This window comes from Carassius gibelio, chromosome A9 (assembly GCF_023724105.1).
Source record: "Carassius gibelio isolate Cgi1373 ecotype wild population from Czech Republic chromosome A9, carGib1.2-hapl.c, whole genome shotgun sequence".
Taxonomy (NCBI): Eukaryota; Metazoa; Chordata; class Actinopteri; order Cypriniformes; family Cyprinidae; genus Carassius; species Carassius gibelio.
Genome location: NC_068379.1, coordinates 14884029 through 14910305, shown reverse-complemented (window position 1 = coordinate 14910305; position 26277 = coordinate 14884029). Strand labels below are relative to the sequence as shown.

Below are 26277 nucleotides of genomic sequence, written 5' to 3'. Positions count from 1 at the left end.
AATAGTACAAAAAAAAAGGCATGCCAAGGCATAAGCAAAACTACAGAGAGACAAGATCCTTAAAACCTTTAGAAATGTATCTGAATGTAATCACATGTATTAAATTGTGGGACAAACGTTCTAGATCCAAATCGATCATAAATACAAATGCCAGAAAGGTTCGAATTTTGTGGCTTTAAGCAGGTGGAAGCACGCTCTAAAATAAGTTAGGTTCTTTTTTCTTTTTCTTTTTTTAACAAGCACCAAGAAATGAGCCTGGATCTGGTTCTGTGTTTGCAATTATTTAGCAATAAATGTTATGAAGGTTAAGAATGATTATCACATTATAGCTTGTCTCTTATTAATCCAAAAGTAAGTCACAGTTAATTTTCTTTCTTAACCTTGTATCTCTAAAACATTTGTGGCTGCAGTCCAGGTCTAGTGCTCTCTAGTGCTCGCAGGAAATCCAGCCTGCTCCACCTCTCTGCTTCCCTCTAAATTTACAAGTAAAAAAGACATAGCTACAAACATACACACAAATATAAAAAGTCACTAAAAGGATATGATTGGGTGGAAGAAAGTTCCAGCTGAGCACTTGATTGGCCAGCGCAAGGTAGCGCTGGAAAACACAGGACATCTGAGCATTGAGGTTCTCCCTCCGACTGAACTCCTGCAGGACCTCCATAGTGAGCATGAAGATCTGCCTGAGATCGTCCTCCTGCAACACATACACATATATATGCATTGTGATTACGACATGTTTCAGATCATGGTTGTTTTTGTTTTCATTAAATCTAAACCATTTTTTTTTTTTTTTGATAATTGAAAAGGCAACACTTTTCACTTTTATTTAGTTTTTAGTACTAAAATAACGAAAACTAAATTAAAACTGACAAATAAAAAAACAATATTGCGTTAATTTTTTTTTAAACAAAACTTAATACATAATTTAAAAAATCTAATTCAAAATATTAACAAAAACTATATAGGATCATCAATGATTTGATATCTATGAAAAATTCATATCACATGAATATTTCTAAACGTTTTTGGCCATTACTGTTTAACACACAAATATAAACGGTAAACAGGGACAATACAGCTGTTAACAGGGACAGAAGGACAGACCTGAAAGACACGTTTGCAGCTTCCGTGAAACTCCATACTGAGGCCAATGTTACTGGTCTTACTGGAGCTGGAGAACTCACTCAACAGAGCCGTCAGGATGGAGCAGGCCAGTGTTTGCTAGCAGGACAGAGACAGGCATTACTTTCCATTAAAGGCAAAATAGGTTAAAAATCTTAAATACCATTTAAATTACCTATTATAATTCAATACTGGTGCAAAATACATGAAATAAGGACAGAAGTTTTTCAAAGGTTTCATTTTTACTGTATAATGTATTATTACAGCTAGGCATTTGACTGACCACACTAACTCTTTAACCTTTAACTGAACCAATTCAAACCATAGAACAGGAGCGCTCTCTGCAGGACACAGGGCATACTCTATTTTTTCAATAGGGCTCTGTTAACAATTTTGTTTAGGAACACTCATGGCTATAAATTATTTTTAGGGGAATGGGCAAAATTCAGAGTAATTTTTTAATCATTACAGACGGTCAACTTAATATGTTACAATACAACACATATTAGGGCCCCAACATATTCTCTCTCTCTCTTTTTTTATTATATCAACCACATTCATGGGAAAAAAATACAATAGATAATTAGGGTAAGTGTACCCATTAAGCCCACCAAAATCTAAGTTTAGCAACTTTTCATAGATATTGTCCAGATTTATATGGGGGGAAAAAAATGTGTTGAAATAAAATATTAATCTCTCATTTGAAAATGTACTGATTAGTTGATGTACAATTTAGAATATAAAATGAAGATTTTTATGAATAATGTCAAAGGTCTGACATGGCCTTAATTGGTACTCTGCAACATTTAAGCCTGTATGTTTACCAAATAAGCCCTACAAGATGATTTATTCACAAAATATAAAAATGTATTGATTTTAATTAAGTAAAACATCAATATTTTTTAACCTTAAATAACTAGAAAACTGAGGGATTGGACATAGAACTGGAAAGTATTTTTTTATTGTGCCATTTTTTTTTTGAGTTAGGCCTGTATGAATTAAATTAAATTAAATTAAATAATGTATGTCTGAGTTGGCCAGTGGTTCCAAAACTCTTTCTGCCGGGCCTCCCTTTTAAAGGGAAAAATATTTTCTTTTTTTTTTTTTAGAAAGTCTCTTATGCTCACCAAGGCAACACTTATTTATTACAAATACAGTAAACCCTGTAATATTGTGAAATATTGTCAGTTTAAATTATCTATTTGAATGTTTTAACATATAGACATACATCTACAAGTTTTGGACAGGCGCTGTAATTTTTTGTCTCTCTCTGTTTTTGTCATTTTCTCGCTGAAAACAAACAATGCACATTCAGCCTTTGCTGAATTATAGTTTGAAAGCACTGCAAACTCTTACATCTTTGGTCCATGATGTGATACACAAGTCTTACCACTGTGGGATTGCCGCTGCTAATGAGTTGGCTGACCTCATGGAAGATGCTCTTACAGTTGATGGATTTGTCAAGAGAGCCTCTCTTCACTATGACTGCCACTGCTAACAGGATCTGCTCTCGAACATACTTTTGCAGACTGCAGGGAACAGAGAGAAATGTATAGTTAAAAAAAAAAAAAAACATCAGGCAAGAGATGCACACTTTTACTGAGCCATGCTAAATACAGACCAAAACAGAAAAGTTTTGCGTATGCCGTCACATTTTATGTTCATACACACACTTACTTGGGTCTCTGTAAGACATAGGTGAGGAGGAACGTTCTGAGGGACTCGATGCTGCTCTTTTCCAGAAGGATCCATTCTCTAACCACAGCCTCCATGATGGCTGTGGCGGCCTGGAACAACACATAGTCCACTTTACTAGTCTCTGTGAAAAAGAAAGACAACAGTCATTCGTTATTATTATTTTCTAAATTATTATAGTTTTACACTTTAAACAAATTTTGTTTGAAATTCACATCAGAGTTTTATGAGTATAGGCATTAAAAATGCATTAAGGCTCCGATACAATTCAAGCAAAACTGAAGGACAAAACGGTGTGGTCCTTGTTTTTTTTTTTTTTTTTTTTTTACAGAATCAGGCCAAAAAAAAAAAAAAAAAAAACAGCAGACATATGTGATCAGATGATTTCTTAACTGCTGTTTTCTGAAAACTAATAAATCAGCGATTTATAGTTGATAAATTAAAATTTAGCAGACATACAAATTTGAAATGTAAAGTCTGTGCTTTCTGAGAACACTGGTGAGATATGATGAAGAAAATCTTTTGGGAAGAACTAAGACTCAGCACAGTGGAGTCAGTATTAGTCCGAGTGTCTGTGAGATCTGAGTGCTGAGACTCACCGAGGATGTGTTTGCAGATGGCAAAGGGGGATTTTGACTTCCTGAAGGAGAGGAATATGTGCTCTGCATGCTGCCTCTGTTCTGTGCTTACCATGGACGGCGGTGCCTGTCAACACATTCATGGGAGGGGTTTAACATTTGGGTCTTTGAACACAGTGCAATGATCGATATTTAATATCACAAATGCAGACCAAAACAAGCAAACCAAACACAAGTTTGTGTTTATTTAAACAAAACTTTATTACAATTATTATATACATTACCTTTTAAAAATGTCAGTAGGATTCAGTAGGATTTTTGCAGGAAGTATGATATGCTTATAAAGCATGCATTTATTTGATTAAGGATACAATTAAAACATAATATTGTGAAATATGATTACAATTTAAAATACATTTTTGTGAAGGCAAAGCTATTACCTCCATCTTCAGAAATCAATCTAATATGTTTAATTGTTGTTCAAGAAAAATGTATTCTTATTATCAATGGCTCTTCAAGATTCTTTGATGAACAGCTTTGTTTATCTTTTGCAACATTACACATGTCTTTGATCAACATTCAGCATCCTCACTGAATAAAGTATTCGTTTAAAAAAAATAATCTTACTGACTCTGAACTTGAAAGGTAGGTTATATTATATATTTTAGTTATTCCATAATAACTAAAGTCGTGGCCTAATGGTTAGAGGGTTGGACTCCCAATCGAAGGGTTGTGAGTTCTAGTATCGGGCCGGACGGAATTGTGGGTGGGGGGAGTGCATGAACAGTTCTCTCTCCACCTTCAATACCACGACTTAGGTGCCCTTGAGCAAGGCATCAAACCCCCAACTGCTCCCCGGGCGCCGCAGAATAAATGGCTGCCCACTGCTCCGGGTGTGTGTTCACAGTGTGTGTGTGTGTGTTCACTGCTCTGTGTGTGTGCATTTCGGATGGGTTAAATGCAGAGCACAAATTCTGAGTATGGGTCACCATACTTGGCTGAATGTCACTTCACTTTCCATAATTCTTTAGTGTCCTTTTAACTCAAACAAACACTAAATGTCACATTGCATTCCTAATTACAGCACAGCATCATCCAACTCAAAGTTACCAGACTAAAGAGAAGGTATAATTTCACACACACACACACACACACACAGATGACCTGACATGTTAAACGAGGCATATAAAATCAATAGAATAAGCACAATAAAAACATTTGTTCAGACTGAACAAATACTGCAAACCTCTTGTATGGAGTACAACCAGTGTGCCACTTTAACATACAAATATGAAATGCCACCTGCCGATTGATGAATATCAGCCTAGGCAACAAGAACAACTAATTACACCCAGTCAACTTTCCTGAATCCTGCAGACTTCTGCTTCATTTGCTCCAGTCTCAATCCTGTCTGATGCCATGGAAACCTCAACATGAATAGTCTTTAAAGATTCTTTATTGGAATCAATGGTTCCATGAAGAATCTTTAACATTTCCATTTCCAAAAAGGTTTTATATAGCGGAAAAAAAAAGGTTCAAAATGGCAGATACAGCAGCTCCTGCACCTCACTTTATATTTTGAGTTCCATCTGATGCTGCTGGTCAACACCTGATCTGCCTCCTGTGGATATTGATTGCTTAGCTCTTGATCGTAGCTTAAACAGAAACACCAGGCTGAATCCATGCATGTCCAAGCTTCACAGAGAACAGTAGAGACACAGGTTGAAATGAGATGGTGTGACTGTATACAGTCGTAGCCAAAAATATCGGCACCCTTGGTAAATATGATCAAAGGCGGCTGTGAAAATGTATCTGCATTGTTAATCTTTCTGATATTTTATTTAAAAAAATTCCACAAAAATCTAACCTTTCATTGGATAATAAAAATTTAAAATGGGGGGTAATATCATTATGAAATTGTTTTTTTCTCTAATACACATTGGCCACAATTAACAGCACGGTTTAATTCAATGCTTTTTGAAACCTCCATTTGCCAGTTTAACAGCTCTGAGTTTTATCCTATAATGCCTGATGAGGTTAGAGAACCCCGGACAAGAGATCAGAGACCATTCCTTCAACTCATTCCAGATCCTTCAGATTCTCACCTTCTCCTCTTCAGTTCACCCCTCTCTCTTTCTATTGGGTTCAGGTCAGAGGACTGGAACGGCCATAGCAGAAGCTTGTTTTGTGCCCAGTGACCCATTTTTGTTGTTTTTGAGGTTTGTGTTTGGATTATAAAATTTCCAGCAGAGTCAGTCCATTTTTAATTTTATTTTTTACATTTTTTTACAATTTTTTAATAAAATAAAACATGCCATTTATCTGAACAAGACATCCAGGACCAAAAATATGGGCCAACAACATTAAAAATACAGCAGTATTTCACAATTTCATAGTACACATGGGGTACCATTTTATCCCTGTGTGCACCAACCCTATCTTGAGTGTTTGCTGCTAAAAAGCTAATTTTTTTAGTTTCATCTGACCATAGAAACCAGTCCTGTTTGAAGTTCCAGTCATGTCTGATAATGAAATATGCTGGGGATTGTTTTTGGATGAGCTAGGAGAATTTTTCTTGAAACCCTCCTAAACAACATGTGGTGATGTAGATGCTATTTGAAAATTTGTGAATATGAATGGGAATATACTTCAGAGATATTTTACTCATAAGAATTTCTAGGGTTGCCAATAATTGTCCAACATGTATTAGGGAAAAGTATGGAAAAATCATAACTATACCCCCCCTCTCCCATTTAAAATGATCATTATCAAATGAAAGGTTAGATTTTTGTCTTTTTTTTTTTTTAAAGATCAAAAGGATTAACAATGCAGATGAATTTTCTTCTTCGAGTCTTCTTTGATCATATTTACCACGGGTGCCAATATTTTGGACCATGACTGTATCACCCAATTGTACAAAGCATTAAGGCTGTAACAAGCTAATCTATACATTTCATTTAGTTTATCAGTATGACATTCACTTTTAACCAAGCTGATGCAAAAGTCATGGTCAGATCCAGGCCTATGCCTGTGGCGATGCTGTGACAGACTGGTCCAAAACACAATGGGCATGTCTGTTATTCAGATAATATTCTCTTCTGCATTTAATTCAGGGTTTTAACACATTCAGCTTCACACAGATACTGAAGGTACTTTTTAAAAAGATGGTTTGATGCCTGGTAGACAAAATACAACAGCCCTCTCTAAAAGCGCTTACAAACATGTGTGCTTTATATTATTTAAAGTCACCCAGTGATATCAACACAAGGTCAATCAATTACGCAATGATGTTCAGTATGATCAGGAAGAACTACTGATGTAAACCCTTAAAAAAATATATGCAGCAAAAGTATCTGGTGATGAAGATTTTTGTTGATATGAATGTCACTTTTTCCATACATGCCTAAAAATGCATTCTAGCAATCTTGAATCTGGTCCCAATAATAAATGCTCACTTAATAGCAGACTGAAATCAATTCATCCATCTATGAATACTATACCAAGATAAAAGACTGTAGTGTAATGATACGTCTACTAACTAGGATATTTTAGTGATTAGTCTGCCCAAGCATGACTGCATTGACATCAGTGAGTCTGACTGACGATCAGAGATACACGGCAATACCTGATCTCTACTGTTAGAGCTTTACATTTCTGCTCGCTGAAATATATCCATGACAAACGTTTTCAGACTTTAGAACTACGCATCTACTCAACGGAGGTCTTGTTAGGCTTCAGGAAAGATGATTGGAGAGAACCATCAATCAAAAAAGCATATGCCACTTCTAATAAATAAGTCTGTAAATTCTTTACCACATTATAGATTAAAAAGAAAGACAGCCACATTGTTTAAAAATATATAATGACATATTTTGAGTGTTTTTTATATAAAAATATCATCATATAAAAATGCCACAAAACCAAAATGATACACACCAAGCTGCTTATAATCCCAATCCAATACACAGGGCATCCATTCATACTACAAAACACGCAATCCTTCCACTTTATCAAATGATCATCAACATATATTGAAACACTACCATTAAAAAGCTTGGGGTCAATAAAAAATTTTAACACTTAAACAAGGATGCATTAAATTGATCAAAAGTGACAGTAATGTTTCTATTTCACTACAGCATCTATTTCCACTTAAACGTAATTAAAACATTGTGGGGTTTTTTGTAGTACAGTTTCTACAAAAGTATTAAGCAGCACAAGGGTTTTCAACATTGATAATAATGAGAAACGTTTCTTGAGCTGCAAGCAGCATATTGCAATGATTTCTGAAGGATCATGTAACGCTGAAGACTGGAAAGATGATGCCGAGATTCAGCTTTGATCACAGGAATAAATTACACTGTAGAATAATGTTATGTTAAAACAGAAAACAGTTATTTTTAAATTGTAATAATACTTCAACAATATTACTGTTTTAGTTTATGATCAAATAAATGCAGCCTTGGTGGGCATAAAAGACTTCTTTCAAATACATTTAAGAAATCGGAGTTCAAAATCAAGAGAGACATGTTCACTCTTTAAGCTACAAGAGGAAAAACTTCTGGAAAAATTATGTGAGATTTTACCATTGCAGTAACTTTACTCAACCACATGCACCATTCAATTCATATTATTCTGTCCTTATGATGCTCAGAAATGCTGTCTAGACAGGTACAGGCAGGTTTGGAGACAATACTAGTGAATGGCTAAACATGCCATCATGCCAAACTGCACATGTCCTGCTTTCAACTTTCAGCTAGCCCACTATGTAGCAAGCCAACTCTTACAAAGGCAGAAAATGAAGTATTGGGTTTTATTATGAGATAAATAAGAAGCTTAAGTTTCTCTTTTGTCTCGGGTCTTCGGTCTCCTTAAGTCTTGCTAAACATGTGCTTGGGCAAACATGCGTCTGAATCAACAGCATGTGATTGTTAACTACAGCAGCTGATGGAGAAACTCCAGCAGACACACTTCAACTCATACTAAACGCCTTTACAAGGCTGGAGGATCTAACTAGGCCTCTGAGACACAACACCTGGACTCACAGCGATCATTATAAACACTGACTGTGTCACCGGAGCGGTGCTGTAAGGCAGAGGTGAGGAAGAAGATGATGAAGGTGATGGTGGCTGCGCTGGGCTTTAGCGGGATGGAGTGAGTCGAGTACTGCGCCACGCACCGCTCAGCGTTTATCGAGTCTTTCCCCGCTAAATGACGAGCCGCAAGACCCCCACAGAGTAAACCCCCCACACAGAGCTAACAACACACTGACAGAGATGTGAAAACGGCGGCGAAATGCTCACCATTAAAACTTTGGCAGCGCTTTCCAGCTGTGAAATCACTTCTGGTGCACCGACCGCCGCCATCATGGTCGTTCTTCAGTGACGCGCCATGCACTGCATTGTGGGATTAAGCAGCACTTCGGGCCAGTGAGTACATGCACTTTTTGACAGACAGCTCTGATGCGTCCTTACGTTATGTAATACATGAAATAAGATGCCTTTTGCTCGTTATGCTGTAAGGTAAAATCTGATTTTTAGTTTTTGAATTAATTCGAATGTGTTTGTTTGAGTGTGGAGAGTTAGCAGCCAATGGCAATGATCTAAAACTGTTGTCTTCCTAAAAATAGTTTTTATGCTGTTTTATTAATGTTGTTAATTCTAGAGGTCTCTGTAGGCTATAAATATATATGTTAATAATATATTAATAATAGACCATTTCACTAAGTATCTGTATTTAGACATAGACCTCGTCTTTGGGATGGGCAAACTAGGTTAAAGTCACTATGTGACATTACATCAGCCATGTAAAAATGTTCATTCTGAATATATTCAAGACTGTATTTTGACTGCCTTTAAATTTCTAAAAGTATATTCTGGTGACAAATTTATTGGTAAGAATCAATGACAAATAAAGACATTAATGCTCTGAAGCGTTACATCAGATAAAAATATATGTGGCCCAGACACCTCTACATGTACACACACACCATCACTCATTCAACAATACTCAAAACAAGAGGATGATTTGTTTAATTTAATTTAGACATATACAATTTCACATGAGGACAGCAAAAGCATTTTTTAAACATTCTCAATTCATACATACGTGTAAAAAATTAGATATAAATCCAAATGCATACTGTCTGTAATACTGTTGACAAGGGGGTTCAAAAGTTAGCTCAGAAAAGAGGAAAGTAAGAATAAAAGGATACAAAAAATATGTATATCTGTATAAATATATGTTCAATAGTAACAGTATTATTTAATACAGTTAAAAGATTACAAATGTCAAAAAGTCCCAATCCATTAAAATACAAAAACATACGTTACAGAAAAAGTCCCATCATCACACGGTTCTAAATACAGTCAAAGATTGTCAGTCAACATTTTCAAAAGTAAATCACAGAATCCATCCTAAACAAAACACACACATTACATTCAAAACCTAAACCTGACTCTGTGAGAGATTCTTAGAAAGCACATGCTTTTTCACTGAGTGGTCCATTCTTCACGAATATGGGGTAGCAAACATCTGCCAGACTTGCTTTCGCACTCCATTGAGCACAATCAAGTTGACTGATTGGAAGGCATGATACCAATTGAATTTGAGTTGGTGTATGCATTTGCATTATTTGTTAATGGTACACTTTACTTTTAGGAGTGATTGTGCTGATACAATATATAAAACAAATATCATCGACTGTTTTTTTTAAAGCTCTTCCAGTCAGCGGTTGTACAGGTTGTTTGACAATATTGACTGCAAGCACGTAATCACATGATTGTCAGTCAGCTTGAGATAATAATTCATAAAGAGTACCTTCTGTGCAGTGATGACATATCACTACAAATGACTGGATCTCAGAAAGACAATATTAAATGGACTTATTGCAGAAATTCAAAACCATCCTTATCACTGATCAAATGCATACAAAGCGGTTCCATATTCATCCTGCTATGACATCCATATACATCTCCTTCAGAATCTCAATGACAATCATTCATTCTTGGTTCTTTTTTGTCTTTCTCAAGCTATTCCAACTAAAACACCCTCTCTCTTACACTCAGGACCAGCCTGAGAGCAAAGTGAAGGCCTTTTCCATCTTTTCCTGAAATACTGATCAGCACATGGTACACACACCCACACATTCATTAGAAGGCACACAGTTCGTCTTACACCAGCTCAACCACACTGACAATCAAAACCACACTTCATACAAAAAGAGAGAGAGAAACTATAAATGAAAGTATGATGATAATGATACTTTATAGTGTGATATTAATAACAATAAGCAGCATTGGGTCATGAAACTACACTGAAAATATATAAATCAATATAAACTTTTAGATAGCATAATTCAGTTTTAAAGTTATAAAGGCTATTTGATGTATTTAGAAAACTATATAATGTATTTTCTGTATTGCACATAGCCATACCATCAGATACATTTGTCTTTCCTTTTAACACTTTTTTTTTTACCATTTCTTAAAGGTTTCTGTCTCAGAGTATTATTTACATTTCAGTCATAGACTGTCTTGTTATAATACTGTGCTGTGTGATCACTTTAAAAAGGTGCAGCAGCCTTGATGACAAAACATTTTTGCACTTGTTCTAATACATCTGTTTCAAAGTTCACTGATGGTGACAGACAAGATCATTTCCAGTGGATCTGGATGAAAATGAACACACGCACACACACACACACACACAACAAAAACCACCCGTCTGACTTTTAAGATCTTCTTATGAAACTAAATGCAATTAAGATATTCTGGGAAACAGGAAGAGGATAAAGCAGACAGAGTTATACGATGGAAATTACATCAGTTCTTCTGCATAACAAGAAAAGGAAATAGCTGGAGACCCAGCTCTTGTAATTTTGTTCAGTTGAAAACCAAAATGTTGTAGATTTGTTCTGGGTGGCCTGTTGCATGTCTGCAGCTCACCTCTATAAACGATATGTGATGCACAGATACACTTAAAGCAGCAGATGAATGTTACGCAACTATTGAGAACAGGTTATCAGATGAATAAAGCGACTAAACGAACACACTTGCGCAAAATGAAAATGTCAATATCTCAATGTTTTGTGTGGTATTTAATTTGGATTAATGAATGTTACCAAGCATATTACTGGCAAGCAAAGAAACGCAGATTTAGGCCTTTTTAATTGTCCATATTTTTTGTGACATTCATTAATACCACACATTATGACCTCAGAATTTACCTCTCAAGTAATGGGTTGTTTGAAGATTTTAAAGATGTTTATATAAAACCTTTAACAATAATGGGAGTTTTAAGATCCCAAGTCCTTGAAGTGCTGGCTGTACATAAAACATTTTGTCTCAATATTGTGTCATGTCTGAGAGCACCATTTGACATAAGGCGTGAAACAATATGAAAGACACTGTATAATATTTACAAAAAGGCTGTGATATTAAGTGTATTAACTGCAAAATACCGCATGATCTTTTAGACAGACTTTGCATGAAGAAGTGAACTAATACTGTCAGTTCATAATGTAGAAGTTAAAATCTTTAAAAGAATCCACATGACTGTTTACAGTGTCACGTTGAACCACTTGGTGGCACCACAAAATCTTCTAAAACCTTTTTTGTTTTAGACCAGACTGCAAAACTCATTTCCTGGCGGGCCAGAGCCCTGCAGAGTTTAGATTCAACTCTAATTTTACACACCTGATCCAACTAATCAAGTCCTTTAGGCTTATTTGAAATCTGCTTGGTATGTGTGCTGGTGTAGGGTTGAAACAAAACTCTACAGGACTCCGGACCTCGAAGAATTGAGTTTGACACCCCTTTCACTTTAGACTAATAAAGTGAAAATTACTGGGATTGTATGATAGGAAATCTGCAAATCCATACTTCAGAAAGTATGTTTAAAAAATGCAAACCTCCAGTTGTGACTGACAGCATGTTGCATGTATATGCATTTATATTTTTGTTGGGTTGCACTAGGGAGGAGAATAGTGATGTTTCTCTCTGCCTTTCGCACATCTCCTAATCACACTCTGACCATAGAGCCACCATCCCAAGCCCAGCTCTCTTCTGATCCCTCACCATGGCCCCCGGTCTTTGGAATGACTATGTTAGCATCACCAGGCTGAGAGAGGTGAAGGAAATTTTCAAAAACATGATGTAAGACTGGGATCTTTTCCCGCATAAAGGAATGGGGCACAGTTGAAACAGACCACACTAACCATAAGAGTAGAGTGGTTTGACTGACAAGCCACAGAGCAACAGCTGCACACATCTGTTTTTGTGCTCTCCTAGCAGAGTAGCCAAGTTTATCAGTCACACCAACGTCCCCATGAACTAAGCTGCATTTCTTGTGTATTTCCTTGGTCCCAGGACAAAGCTTCAGTCAACTTTTTAACAGGCAAAAGATGCAGCATAATGCTTTTGGAGGAATAAATATTTCCCATGGAACTTTCTGCACTCCATTTCTGATGTTCTTCCATGCATTTAACCTGTACAAAAACACCCTGAAGAAAAGGTAGGGTTAAAAGGACGTTTAGGAGATGCAGCGTGTTAACTGACAAGGTCCTCTATGGGTAAAGGTAGAGCAGCATGAACACCACATTCTCACACATAAACCGGCTCACACCCTTCCCCTTGCGCTTCCTCCTCATGAATCTCTTCCTCCTCCAGCTCAGGCTTCAGGGTATTAGCCCCACTACTGCTGGGTAGGTCGTGCGTTGCCTCGGGGGGCTTGGGATAACGGAATGGGCAGCCGTTATCATCAAAAAACCTCCGGAAGGTGAACTCGTAGAAGGCATGCTCAGGGTGTTTGCCATGAGGAGAACAGAGGATGTCCCAAGTGCGGGTGCTGTCTCCACTGTCACTCCAGGCCCCTGGACCCCCCTCCTCTTCCACAGGGTCAAAGTTGGATGTATCCATGGGGTGAGCAATTTTCGGTCTGTATGGAGCAGGCTGTGTGCGAAGATTGCTGGAGAAATCCATCTCTGCAAAGAATGGATGAGCCTTTATCTCTCCAGCCCCGTTGCCTCCTATACGCTCTTCAGCTGAGCAGCAGAGTTGACCAATGATATCAACTGCCTCTGGACTCAGTTTTACTTGTTGAGGCACCTGCAGAGTATTCTCCCAATTTATCACCTGTGGAGGTAATGACCACAACATTATTCCTATTTTCCCAATTCCATATATCCCAAACATGTATAACTTCACCAAAGAAAACCGGTCTACTTCAGCCATATAAGCAAAGGAACCTGTGGAGGTGACATCATTGTTATAGCAGTGCCTCTTCCCTATTGTCACAATTCTACAAAACCCAAACGGTTATAACTCAACCAAAGATGACATGTCTTGTTTGTTTACATCAAGGGTGTCCAATCCTTCTCCTAGAGGGCCACAATCCTGCAGAGTTCAGCTCCTTAATTAAACACATAAATCAGCTAATCAAGGTCTTCTGGATTACTAGAAACTTTCAGCCAGCAGTGTTAGGGCAGGTTAGAACTAAACCTTGCAGGACATTGGCCTTGCAGGAGCAGGATTGGACACATCAGTTTACATGAACCCTATGAGAAAAAAACTAAGAAAATGTATACAAAGCTCTTACCTTAAGCTGTGTCTCCGTTGGGGTTGGAGCAAGGAAGGGTGGCTGGCCAACCAGCATCTCAAACAGGATCACTCCAACACTCCACCAGTCACACAGCTGTGTGTATCCTGCACATCAAAAAGTATTACACTTAACAAGAGAAGAGATCTATGAACACTTGCACTTCCTAGTGAAAACATTGTACTTCCAGGCTGGGTTTGTGCAAGATCTTACCTTTGCGCAGAAGCACCTCAGGGGCGATGTAGTTAGGAGTGCCCACCAGAGAGTGTGCCAGGCAACGCTGGTGTTGTCGAGTTGCCCGCTGTTCCAAAGTCATCAGCCGATCACCACAACGGCAGTTAGACACATCATCCCAAAAGTCACTCGGCTCCATACTATCTTGCCGGATATGGTTCCCTTTGCAAGCAGGGGCAGAGTGTAAAAGTAAAGACAATCAATTTGTTTGATAAACACTGCAACAGTATTTAGGCCACTTTCAAACAGTTTGAAGCTATGAGTAACACCTTATTTTTCATGTAGCTTACCTTTTTGGTAATACTTTGAGTTGTGAGTCCAACGGAAGCCAGTACACAGACCAAAATCAGTCAGTTTGATGTGTCCATCCAGGTCAATGAGGATGTTGTCCGGCTTAATATCTCTGTGGATGAAGCCCATCTTATGAACACTTTCTATGGCCAGCGTTAGTTCTGCCACATAGAACCTGGCTAAGGGCTCTGGAAAAACCCCCATACGGATCAGCAAGCTCATCATATCTCCTCCAGGAATGTAATCCATGACAAAGTACAGGCTGTCTCTGTCCTGAAATGAGTAGTACAACCTGACTACCCACTCATTGTCAGCCTCTGCCAAGATGTCTCGCTCTGCTTTCACATGGGCTACTTGGTTTCGGTTCAGAACATCTTTCTTTCGTAGAGTCTTCATGGCATACAGAGCCCCTGTGTCCACTTTGCGTGTAAGACACACCTCACCAAAGGCCCCAATGCCGAGTGTCTTGATTTTGACAAACATTGATTTGTCCATCTTGGCACGTCTTAGTCTGTTGTAATTGGATTCCTTCTGGTAAAGCATCTTTCTCATCTGTTCCTGCTCTGCCTCTGAAAGGCCCGCCTGAAGGAGTGGAAGATACAGAAGAGGGTGACTTGATTTAATAACAATGCAATAATGTTTATACTCGATATCGAAGCCTCAATAAAAACAATAATTTACACAACAATTGTCTGAAATACAAATCATCAAACAGTGTATTTTTTGGTTAATGGAGTTCTAGCACTGGTTACCTTAGACATCTCTTGCTCCAGCTGCATCCTGCGATTGAGTTTCTGCTGATAGGTCTTCATCACATTCTCCACATGCTGCTCCATGTAGAACTTAAAGGCGAAGGGAGAATAACTCTTAATGCGCGACTCCCGTTTCTCTTCATCACGGGCATTCTTACGCACAGGCACAGGTGAGGTCTGAATCTGCTTCTTATCCTTCACTGCCTTCTCTCCTTTGCCTGTTTTCACTTTGTCTTTGGAGACAGGTTCCTCTTGCTTTCCTACTGAGGCACTCTGGACAGTTCTACTTGTAGCATTGACATCTTGAAGTCCACCCACGGCTCCATTCTCCAGGGATGCAGGCTCAGTTCCAGGTCCTGATCCAGCCAGGAGCAGTGTTTTGGGGTAGGGTGGAGGCGGACAACGGTGTTCCTGATTGGGCTCCAGGGTAAAATTCTCATCTGGCATATATCCATGAGATTCTGGTGCTTCCTGGGCTTGGGCACTCAGCCAGCCTGGATGGCATGGTCCCACTGCGGTCTTCGGCTCAGGCCTCATGACCCGTATACTCTTTACAGGTGGCTGGATTGGTGGAGAGGTCACTGCAGTTATTGTGTTAGTCACCTTCTGGTGGTTGTTAAAAGAATTGGTCCTACTGGGGACACGTACCTCCCCTCGAAAGGGACCCTGTGGCTGCCTAGCTGGAGGAGTCCCCTCAGGACCTTGGGCTCCTGGCCAGTGATGCTCATAGAGGTCGAGGTTCAGACTGGCCCTGGAAGGAGTGAGGAGGCCTTGAGGAACATCAGAAAACTCACCGCCTATAGTACCAGGGGAGCGCTGCATCATGTAACCCTGGTGTGCGGTGGGACTTGCTTGGTGTGGGTGCGAATGTGGTGGAAGATATAAGTTAGGAGGATAGCCACCAGTGTTTTGGCCCATTGCTCCTTTGCCTGACATATTAACATAGTTTTCGGATGATAATGGGGTCATCTTACTCTGGAAAGAAGCACTTCGTTTTACCCCATAACTGGAGGCTTCTATCATATGAGGCATGTAGTCATAATGAGTGCCAGGACCTCCCGAGGGCTGAGGCTGGATTTGCATGGGTGGTCCAGGCACACTGTAGCCCATCATGGGCTGGTCTATCCCACCAGGGTATCCTTTTTGCGTGGCTGGACCAAGGGTGTACAAAGGGTTTCCAGGGTTATTTTGGGGAGCCATGCTTGTGGAGTAGGCACCCATACTTGCGGGACGACTCATTGGGTTTCCCATGGTAGGACCCTGTGAATTGTTGGCAGGTGGTGGCATGTAGTTCATGACAGGTGGTCCACCCATGTATGCACGAGGAATCTCACCCTCAGCCCCATAACCAGCTCCTTCATACAGTGGTGCTCCCATTTGGTGATATGGTGGCATTGCACCATCCCCAGTGCCCTCCATTGCCGCCCTGTGGTCCATTAAATTTGGCATGCCAGTTTTTCCTGTAAGGAGTTGTAAAAAGGTCATTTTTATTTTAAAGGCAGTCCATCATTCATAAAATGAATATAGTAATACGATTCTTTACTGTGAACATACCTGGGGAAGTCTGTTTGATGACACGTACAATCTGTTCGTTGTGAGGGTCTAGGTAGCCCATTTTGCTAATGTATTCCAATGCTGCCTCAATGTTACGGCTGCCAGTCTGTTTTAGGGCACGGACTGCCATTTCCTGTTTCAGAAAATCAAGCAATGAACCATCAGAACACAAGCAATGCATGCATTTTTTGGTTTTCACAACGCATTTCCTATCACTATGGAAAAATGAGGGACAACTTCTCAACTCATGTAAGGGTTTTAAATAGATGCTGAGATTTAATACCACTTAGAACTTTTAAAGACAGGAAATAAATTACCGGTAGGCATGGCACTTTGTTATAACAACAGAGATCAATTTAAATTAAATCACTATGTGAAGCAAAGAAAAGCTACTGAGGCCACGACAGCCACTAAATTCACACAAATATCCCCACTTTTCAGGACAAGCAGCAAGCACAATAAAATCTAGTTCTTGCAGAGAAATTAATGACTGGAGAGACTGTAATAGAGTTGAAATAAATAAATAAAAAAATTGAAGTCAAGGCTTCATGTAATAAGCAGTGCTCTAGTTTAATTTAGTTTACTTTCTTGAGCAAAACGAATGTACATATCTTCACAAATGTTTTCATCAAAATTGTTGGTGTTGTATGGTTTTGGTATTGGTTATGGAAAATTACCTTCGTGAACCTTCGTTATTTAGATACATATTTACACATGAACATGCATGTAAATATAAATCAACCCATAACACACACACACAGCATATAATTGTTAAAATAACATTCCCTGCAGATGTTTCCTCTGCAAGTTAGCACAAGCTCCTTCCTGTGCCAGCTCACAAGTGCACTATGACCAGACCGTTGCACATTCGACCACACGTCGCACTGCGAGACCCTTGAAATGATTAATAAATTTGATGGTAATACTTATGTCACATTGATTTACATTTTTAAACTTCTTTATATTTGTCTTAAATTTTATAATTATATTAAACATGTTACAAGTTACAACAATTCAAATTATTTATTTAGAGACTTTTAAAATTCTTAACTTAAATCTTTGCACATGATTACCCACCATGCAACAACAACTCTGTTTATCTATAGAGACCTTTAGTTTCCCTTAGTCATATTTTGTGATAACTGCAATCCAAAATCAAACAACTCCGACATGCACAGTCTTCTGTGAGGAGACCCACACCTATATGAAGAAATCCCCTTGAATGGCAAATGACCTCATTCACAAGACATTCTGCCCAAACCAAATCTACAGCAAGCTGTGTTTCACTGCCTCTGGTGGTCAAACATTATACTGCACCAAGCATGCCATGAAAAACGGAAAAAGAAAAGAAACGAGGAGAATAAGTGCCTAATACAGCACATACTTCAGTTTATGTTTTCTATGCATTCAAAGAACAGCAAGTAGATAAATATTATGAAACTAAGATAAAGTTAGATTGATTGACTCTTTCAGAGTTTTGGTTAGATGTCGCTGACAGAAAAAAAAAAAAAAATCAATGGGCGTAAACAAGCAGCTATATAAACTGTGGATACACACAGTGCCACATTCTACACGTTCCCTGAGTAGTTTCGATTAATCTGTGTTTTGCCATCTAAATTGTCTAAATGCTTATTTACACAAGTCGGTACTGTACAAGATACACAGGAAATACTTCAAATACAAGCTGTTTGTCTGTGATCGCTGCTCTCAGGAGTGCCATGGCTTTTTGTTGCATTTCATCACTGTCTCCTCCAAGGGTGTGTGCCTTCTCATCCCCCTTGGTGATTTAAAAGGCGCCACTCTCTCTTTAAAACACACACAACAATCCAACATGGACTTGTGTTTGGTTTCAGGAAGGGCTGGGTCTGGTTTGGCCCCTGGTCAGAGTTTCAGCCCTGACCTCAACTGTCATGGCGACAGATGTTCAGGACATTCCACGAGCCAGGAAGCAAGAATTCCAGCTATGTGGAAATCTGTGCTTCAATCTTGTTTTAAATTGTCCCTCCTCCTCTCTTTATTTTTGAGATCATTCTGTTCCAATGTGCCTTAAGCGGTCATTTGGTTGGTCCCAAAATATCTCGTTTGTATTTACAGCCTTATGACCACAAGCCTCAATGCTACACTAGACATTCAATTTCTGGCTGTGGCATCGGTAAGCACCCACACGAAAACACAAACATTTCTTTCTTCTTCCTTAACCCAAAACTTATACTTTAAAACTAGATATATTCTTCTTGAATAATGTATATAAGTGACATAGCTATATCCCTATTCATTTTTAAAGGTCCCGTTTTTCGCTTTTTTGAAGCTTTGATTGTGTTTACAGTGTGCAATATAACGTGTTCATGTTTCGCGTGTAAAAAAAACACAGTATTTTTCACACAATTCACCTATCTGTATACCGCTGTTTTCACGGTCACAAAACTCTATAAAGTCCCTCCTTCAGAAATACGTAATGAGTTCTGATTGGCCCAGCGGTTCCTGTGTTGTGATTCGACACCAGCTTAGAGCAGGCTGAACTCCTGGTAATGCAATTGGACTAGTTTTGAGAAGCAAGTGGGCAGGAGCATGTGCTGGAGATGTACTTATAATCACAGGAGCGTTTTTACTGACGAGATGAGCATGAAAATCGCGTTCGTTTTTTTCCACAGCCCTAACATCTAGTTAACAAAGCTAAACAGCATTGCCCTTTGTGTAGTAAGTTACAGAAACTGTTAAACGCACCAACTTAAATAATCAAAAACACTTACTGGTTGTGGTCCATAAACAACTCCTTCTCCAGACAAAGAGGGAACTGCTCCATCTTTCAAGAATAATCTTTGTGCGAATCCGGCATTAAACTGATTGAGATGGAGGAAGTTGTCCTCAGCAAGCTGTCCTCAGCAAAATGTGCTGCACATAGTTTAACATGTGGATTATAATTTTCGGGAACCGGGTTCAACATAAATTGTAACCATTAATCTCCAAGTACAGCGTCCCTGGGAAGCCCAAACCAAGATGATTGGACTCCGAGATGAAAATAACAGCGTTTCAACGACATGGCAAACATAAACGCAGCTGTTCCTTCTTCTCCGTCAGAGCCCAAACAAGACCACGCCCCCCTTTTTGTGAATTTATGTGGGCGGAGGTTAGTCAAAAAACTGTTTTAGTGACGTCATTACTGCAGGAACTAGAGGGCTGTAGTCCAAACGGGTCGTTTTTTCTAGGCGAATTCTGTTCAATAAAATATCTCGCTTGGCATTGAACTTTGAGCTTTGAAACTTTACAGATATTATTTATACTCTAACAACAACATTACGCATTAACTAAAGTTTAAAACATGGGATCACGAAGAAGGGGACCTTTAAGAGGATCCACTTTAACCTAAATTCTCAAACACATTCCACCATTGAACATGGTAATGAAAGCCATATGGAGGACTCTTGAGATACAGGACATCACCATCATTGGATGGAGATATGGAACATCATCAATAATGTAGTATAATAGCTCAAACAGCATTTAAAACAGCCAAGCCTTGCACTACCAAAGCCAAGGTCATGGGTTCAAATCCTATATGTTCAAATGCTACATGGCTATACATGAACTGATAAAATACACTACCACTCAATATGCAAAAGCAGTTATACTGCAGTTACACATTGCTGTGTAATTTGTGTGGCCAAATCCAACTATAGCGACCAAACTAATGCATCTTAGTAAAGGACCAGAGGCGGTCATTTACCTTCCTGGAATGTACAGAGGATCAGGGAGAAACACAGGCAACAGTCAGAAGACGAAGGAGAACTAAAAATTCCAAGTCAGACACCACAACTGAGTCATTCTACAATAATGACTACATTACTAATAATAAAAACCATGCAGAAATGTATGCCCAGATCTTATGGGAGGTCTAGGTGCATGTGGTGTACGACAGAGGAACAAGATTCAAACTCTGAACTTTTGGCCATGCTAAATCTGAAAATGGGAGAGGCATGAAGTCAGACAGACTGAGCCACAAAACACAAATTTCATGTTTTTGTAACAACTAAAAAACCTTTCACCCACACATAAAGACCAGAAGAGGGACACTGTCTGTGCCATTCCTGCTTACTGTATTTCTGCAGGGGAAACTGTAACACCCATCTACAGATGAAGTGAGCACTTTCTCTGTGTTTATCAATGCTGTGCATGCTGTCCCATGAATGCAGGGCAAAGACAAATCAACCTACGATTGTGAAATTCCCATTTGCCAGAGAAATGTTATGCTCTTAGTCTTGTGATAAACCAAATGCCTTCTTTACATTTTTTCCCCCTGAGGGCAAAAAAAAAAATGTTTTAAGTACCTGTCTTCAAATAGAGGGTTGTAACTTGTAACCCAAAAATACTCTTCTAATGATAATATTAATGAATTGTTAATATAACAAATTTTTGTTTTGGGAGATTGACCACTGTGCATAAACTCATCATAGTACATAAAATGATAATTCATCCAAATAATAATCAGCCAGCATCAGGACCGACAGCAAAAGATAAAAACAGTCAAATATGTATCCAAACAGCGTTATCCAATTCAAGTCTGTTTATCGGACTATACTTTTTCTGATAACATGTTTCAGCTTCCAGAGACCTAAAAAAGCCCCATTCCAGTCTCTGTTTAGCCATGTCATAAAGGCAGCTCGGCTCCCTTCAGCTAGGCCTCGTAATTCCACAGGGCCGTGGTGGATTTTTCGGTGGTGTTGTGCATGGGCTTGAGCACAGCATTCCTCACATGCCTAATGCAATCACAGAGCTGCTCTCAGAGCTGTATCTGAACATTAGTAGCAAAGCCCCAACACACATTCATTAATGATCTGACAAGGGGAGACAAGGAGAGCCGAAAACAAAGCACACTCATATTCTGTTTTAAACTGTAGGACCTTTGGTCTCCTGCATGTTTGACACAAATGAATGAACAGGCTTTCATCAAACAAACAAAAAAAAAGAGAAGAAGATACTGTCCTCATTTACCCCTCATGTCGTTTCAAACCTGTATGACTTTCTTTCTTCAATGGCAGTGTTACTTTAATATTATTTATTTACTATTTAAAATATTAATATTATTTAAGACATTTCAAATTTTATCTATTTTTAATATGTTCTAATTATATAGTATTATTTCAGTTTAATTTCAATTACCCAAAATGATTTTTTTTTCAGGGTTTAGTTTTAGAATAATAACAATAATACCAACACTGTTATTAATGTGTTTTGATGTGTCAAAAAAAGAAAGTCACCGAAACGGTTCAGTTGCCAACATTCTTCAAAATAACTTATTCTGTGTTCCATAAAAGAAGTAAAGTCAAAAAGGTGTGTAACAGTATGAGGGTGAGAACATAATAACAGAACTTTTGGGTGAACTATCCCTTTTATATTTAGCCACTAGACTTCAATACAAGGAGCAGAACACATGTGATATGTTTAACTAAATAGTGATTGCACAACAAACCCCATTGAACAGCAACACAGATACATCGAATCAATCAGTTACAAAACACTACAGTAGTAGTTTGTTCAAGCATAGTAGTTATACATTAACACAGATATGAACAAAAACAGAATTGAAACAATTCTGTATAAATGTTTGTATTTTGAGTGTTAAAGGTGAGAAATAGATGTCACACTGAGCTCTTCATCAAAAAAAAAAAAAAAATTATATATATATATATATAAATAAATAAATTGGGAAAACATTCAATATTATGCAATGATTTCCTAAGACCTGGATATGTACTCCACTGGATGTCTACTGTACAGTGTTCAAAAACCTATATTTGCAGAAACATTTTTGAATTTTTATTTTTATTTTTATTAAACCCTGATCACTATTTACACACAACTTACATAATTATGTATTATCTATCTATCTATCTATCTATCTATCTATCTATCTATCTCTCTCTCTCTCTCTCTCTCATATATATATGATTAAGTTATTGTTGTTGTTTTTATCAACAAGGACACATTTAATTATTATAAATATGTTATTTTAATGTATCTATCTATTCATGAAAGAATCTAAAAAAAAAAAATGGTAATGTTAAGATATTCAGATTTTAAGCAGATCATGGTATCGTAGTAGTATTGACTGCTGAAAATTATTCAGCTTTACCCTCACAGGGATAAATGTGTAAAGTTTATTAAAATATAGAAATCATGTACAAACTGTAAATAAACTGTACAGATTACAAACTGTAATAATTTTTCTCAATATTACTGTTTTAATTGTATTGTTGATCAAATAAATGCAGCCTATGTAAACACAAGAGACTTTTTTTCTCACCAACCACAAATAAATACACACACACAAAGGTTATATAAATACATTATTTAAACCTATGTTATAATATGTCATTATTTTTACTATTTACATTATCATCTGAAATCTATATGCATGCATGTATCTCCAACAGAGGCATTCCTTACCTGATCACAGCCAGCGTTGACGAGATCCTGCAGCATCTGTCTGTTGACTTCACCAGGATGTCCTGAGCTGGATCCTGGGCCTGATTCATTGGCAAAAGGCAAGAGAGACTTGCGGATCTCTCGCAGGGCATTTTGATAGTTGGTGAACTTCTGAGGCTGCCGGAGTTGTTGTTGCCTTCCAGCTTGGTCTTTGCTCTTAGAGTCACCTCTGCCCCCTTCCCCACGAGCGCTCCCTCCGTGAAGTGCCAGGCTCACCAGCTTCGCAGGTTGTTTCAGTCCCTCCTTGATCTCCTGCAGGCGCTGGCGCGTGTTGCCCACATATGGGGCGGCAGGGAACGTCTTAGGCCTCATGAGTGAATGTGGCCTGTACTCTCACACACAAATTCTTCACACTTGGAAACGACAGAAAGATTCAGTCAGTTAGTCACTCACAAGAAATCCTAACGGAGGCAGAACTGTACAATAAGACACAGCACTGTACACACCCAGACTCAGTCTGACCTGAATAGATAACACGCTGCAGTGGGAAAGATGCAAGGGAAGATTAGGATTCCTGTTGTTGCTCGTCTTTGTTGCTGCAGCCTCTTTGGCTCTGGCTCATGCTGGATGCTGGCCAACTCACATCCCAGCACCCCTTTCAGGGCTCACACTCCCCGTTCTCCCAAGACATGTTAGGGGTTACGTCGGTGTACTTGTTCCATCCCCGTCTGGTATGCATCTTTGCCTCTGGAGACAGTGTTAGACAGAAGGGTCAGGGTGCGGTCCAGGCACGTCAAGACCCTGCATCAATACTCTATGTCAAATGCCTGAGAGTCTGAGTAAGATCGGACATCAGCACCTCTGTCAACAGGTTTATCACTAAACACATGCACATCAACTTCATATAACTGTGCTGGTACTCCCTTGAAGCAGAATATTCAGTCAGAGGAATAGTAGCATAGTCTTAACGCAGCTCCTTATGGTCATAAGGCAAACCCTTATTGTAGATGCAAAATCAAACTTCTACACAACACAAACAGTACCAAAACTTATACAGCATACTTTGTCTTTTAAATAAAGTTTCTGTATCTTATAATTGCCACCGCTGTCAAGTCAAGATTTTTTTAAACGTGATTTCTAAATAGAGAATTATACTTGTCAGATCATTACAATTTTATACTTTTGCTTAATTGTTACTCAAAGGCAAGGCTAGAGGTGGGGTCACAGGGGCCCAGATAAAATCTGATTGTCTATTTCATTTACCATGTTCTGAGGAAAAAAATAATATAAAATTAATTATGAGAACAAGAATCGATTTTTTTTTTAAATCTTGATACATAAATCAGGGAAGTTTACCATGTTATGAAAATGTGTGACATTTTCACGTTTCACATATATATAAAATTCAGAGAGCAGATCACTTAACAATAGTAACCATCGATACACAAATACTTTTACTGTATGCTTTCCTATTCTTGAGGTTTGCCATTGTCACCAAGAAGAAAGAATTAAGTCTTGAATGCACATTGAACTCCACAGAATCATACTGACATGAAATGAATGTGGCCACTCTCTGGCCGTCACTACTGTTGTTGTTGAATTTCATAATTTTATGAACACAAACTAAATATTTTGACAACACAAAGCACACAAGAACAACAAATGTAAGTATGAAGACAGATCCCACCACGTCATCGCGCATCTTAAGAGAATAAAATAATAATTATTATTTTGTGGCTGGAGTGAATTATTCGGTGTCAGAACAATCATCGGCCCGTTATAGTACATCATTTTGGCATCACTAAAACATCTGATTTTGGGTAAACGTGACTGCGCGCGACTAATAAACAGCTGAAAAACAACATTAACATGCAGCTCGTGGAAGCGTCTTTTAACACCACCGCAGCTGACACGACATTTCATCATATTTTAAGATAATTCTAATATAGTCCGGTGTTAATACTAGTAAACGCATAATATATGTTAGGGTGAGTTTCGCTAAATATTTAGTTTTATCATATGTCTTCATTAACTGCTGTAAAATCGAGATATAAAGAATCTTACAAAAAGTTTTAACGTACACGATCTCACATTATTCTCATCAGATGAACAAACAGTAACTCTTCAAAATGCTTTCATAGACACAAAGTATCTTTAAGGCGTAATAAAGAACAAGGGGCCTAGAGACTCCAGCGCTGTGAGGGACTGGAGCGAAGGAGCGCAGATCCGCGCGAGCGAGTCCGCATTCCAACGCTGGAGAACGTGCGGTTCACTCGGATCTCGCTTTAAATGACAAATACGACCTCCTTCCGACACTTTCAAAAGACATGCCAGCGTAAATCGAATATAAACATATCTACAAAACAACCAATGCCCAGCGTTTTAAAAGCTTTCTAAAGCTTTGAGCGACTCACCATGTGATTCAAGTGGTACCTTAATCCAAGGAACTGATTTAAACTTCAGTAAAGTTGTAGATTGTCTGTTTGGAGTTTTGTTGCCCAAGGATCGTCCTTCGATGTCCTCTCATAAAAAGCACACACCGAATAATATCCTGGGATTGTCCTCCATTTTCTCGCCACTCACGGCAGAATTAGAATGCAGTACAAAGTTGGAACACTTACTGCATTGTTAACATTCCAGAGGAGTCACGTGAGACAGCCGTGGACGTCAGCACTGCACATACATGGGCGGGCTTCCTGCACTAACAACGAGATCCCGATCTGATGCAAGCTAGCAGTTGTAATCACTGGAAAAAGGAAAATATTGACGGATTTTATGTAGTAGCCTTGTGTTGTTCGCTTAGACGTTACATCTCATTATGATAATGATTATTAATGAAGTTATTAGAAAATATTTAAATAAAATTGTTTTCAGATTCTTCAGTGGACTCCTCATTAATCAGGTTGCTGAATTGTGTCCTTTAATCAATGAGTCACAGAAGTCTTAAGTACTAAAGGAAATCCCACAAACAAAAGGGCAGACAAAACACTCGCTTACAAGATTTGACACGTTCTGATGAATGACCGGGA

General features: G+C 38.5%; 2 protein-coding genes across 3 annotated transcripts in view; both read right to left on the bottom strand.

The window, feature by feature from the left end:
• Positions 1 to 8824, bottom strand: part of LOC128019708 (exportin-4) — a 30755-nt gene extending 21931 nt beyond the window's left edge. The window contains exons 1-6 of the mRNA XM_052605851.1: positions 8702 to 8824; positions 3420 to 3525; positions 2803 to 2944; positions 2516 to 2654; positions 1108 to 1224; positions 545 to 697 (exon numbers count right to left, since the gene is read on the bottom strand). Of these exons, the coding sequence (XP_052461811.1) occupies positions 545 to 697; positions 1108 to 1224; positions 2516 to 2654; positions 2803 to 2944; positions 3420 to 3525; positions 8702 to 8767 (723 nt within the window). The 5' untranslated portion in view covers positions 8768 to 8824. The remainder of the gene's footprint in view (positions 1 to 544; positions 698 to 1107; positions 1225 to 2515; positions 2655 to 2802; positions 2945 to 3419; positions 3526 to 8701) is intronic.
• Positions 8825 to 9413: 589 nt separating this feature from the next.
• LOC128019707 (serine/threonine-protein kinase LATS2) lies at positions 9414 to 25894 on the bottom strand. 2 transcript variants are annotated; one of them, XM_052605850.1, is made up of 9 exons: positions 25663 to 25894; positions 23771 to 23995; positions 23270 to 23661; positions 16826 to 16958; positions 15272 to 16731; positions 14519 to 15101; positions 14208 to 14390; positions 13995 to 14101; positions 9414 to 13531 (listed from the first exon to the last, which is right to left on the bottom strand). In XM_052605850.1, exons 3-9 carry the CDS (start codon positions 23618 to 23620, stop codon positions 13001 to 13003), a joined length of 3348 nt encoding a protein of 1115 aa, XP_052461810.1. In that variant the 5' UTR covers positions 23621 to 23661; positions 23771 to 23995; positions 25663 to 25894; the 3' UTR covers positions 9414 to 13000. The 2 variants fall into 2 exon arrangements, with proteins under 2 accessions (XP_052461810.1, XP_052461809.1); XM_052605849.1 differs by having other exon boundaries at positions 23755 to 23995; positions 25663 to 25875.
• Positions 25895 to 26277: the final 383 nt, after the last annotated feature.

Excerpts from the sequence above, each read along its gene's own strand:
- LOC128019707 (XM_052605850.1), bottom strand. The coding sequence starts at position 23,620 with ATGAGGCCTAAGACGTTCCCTGCCGCCCCATATGTGGGCAACACGCGC. Across the intron at positions 16,732-16,825 it reads CATCAAACAGACTTCCCCAG|GAAAAACTGGCATGCCAAAT; the intron begins GTATGTTCACAG and ends AACTCCTTACAG. Across the intron at positions 13,532-13,994 it reads CAACGGAGACACAGCTTAAG|GTGATAAATTGGGAGAATAC; the intron begins GTAAGAGCTTTG and ends TTACCTCCACAG.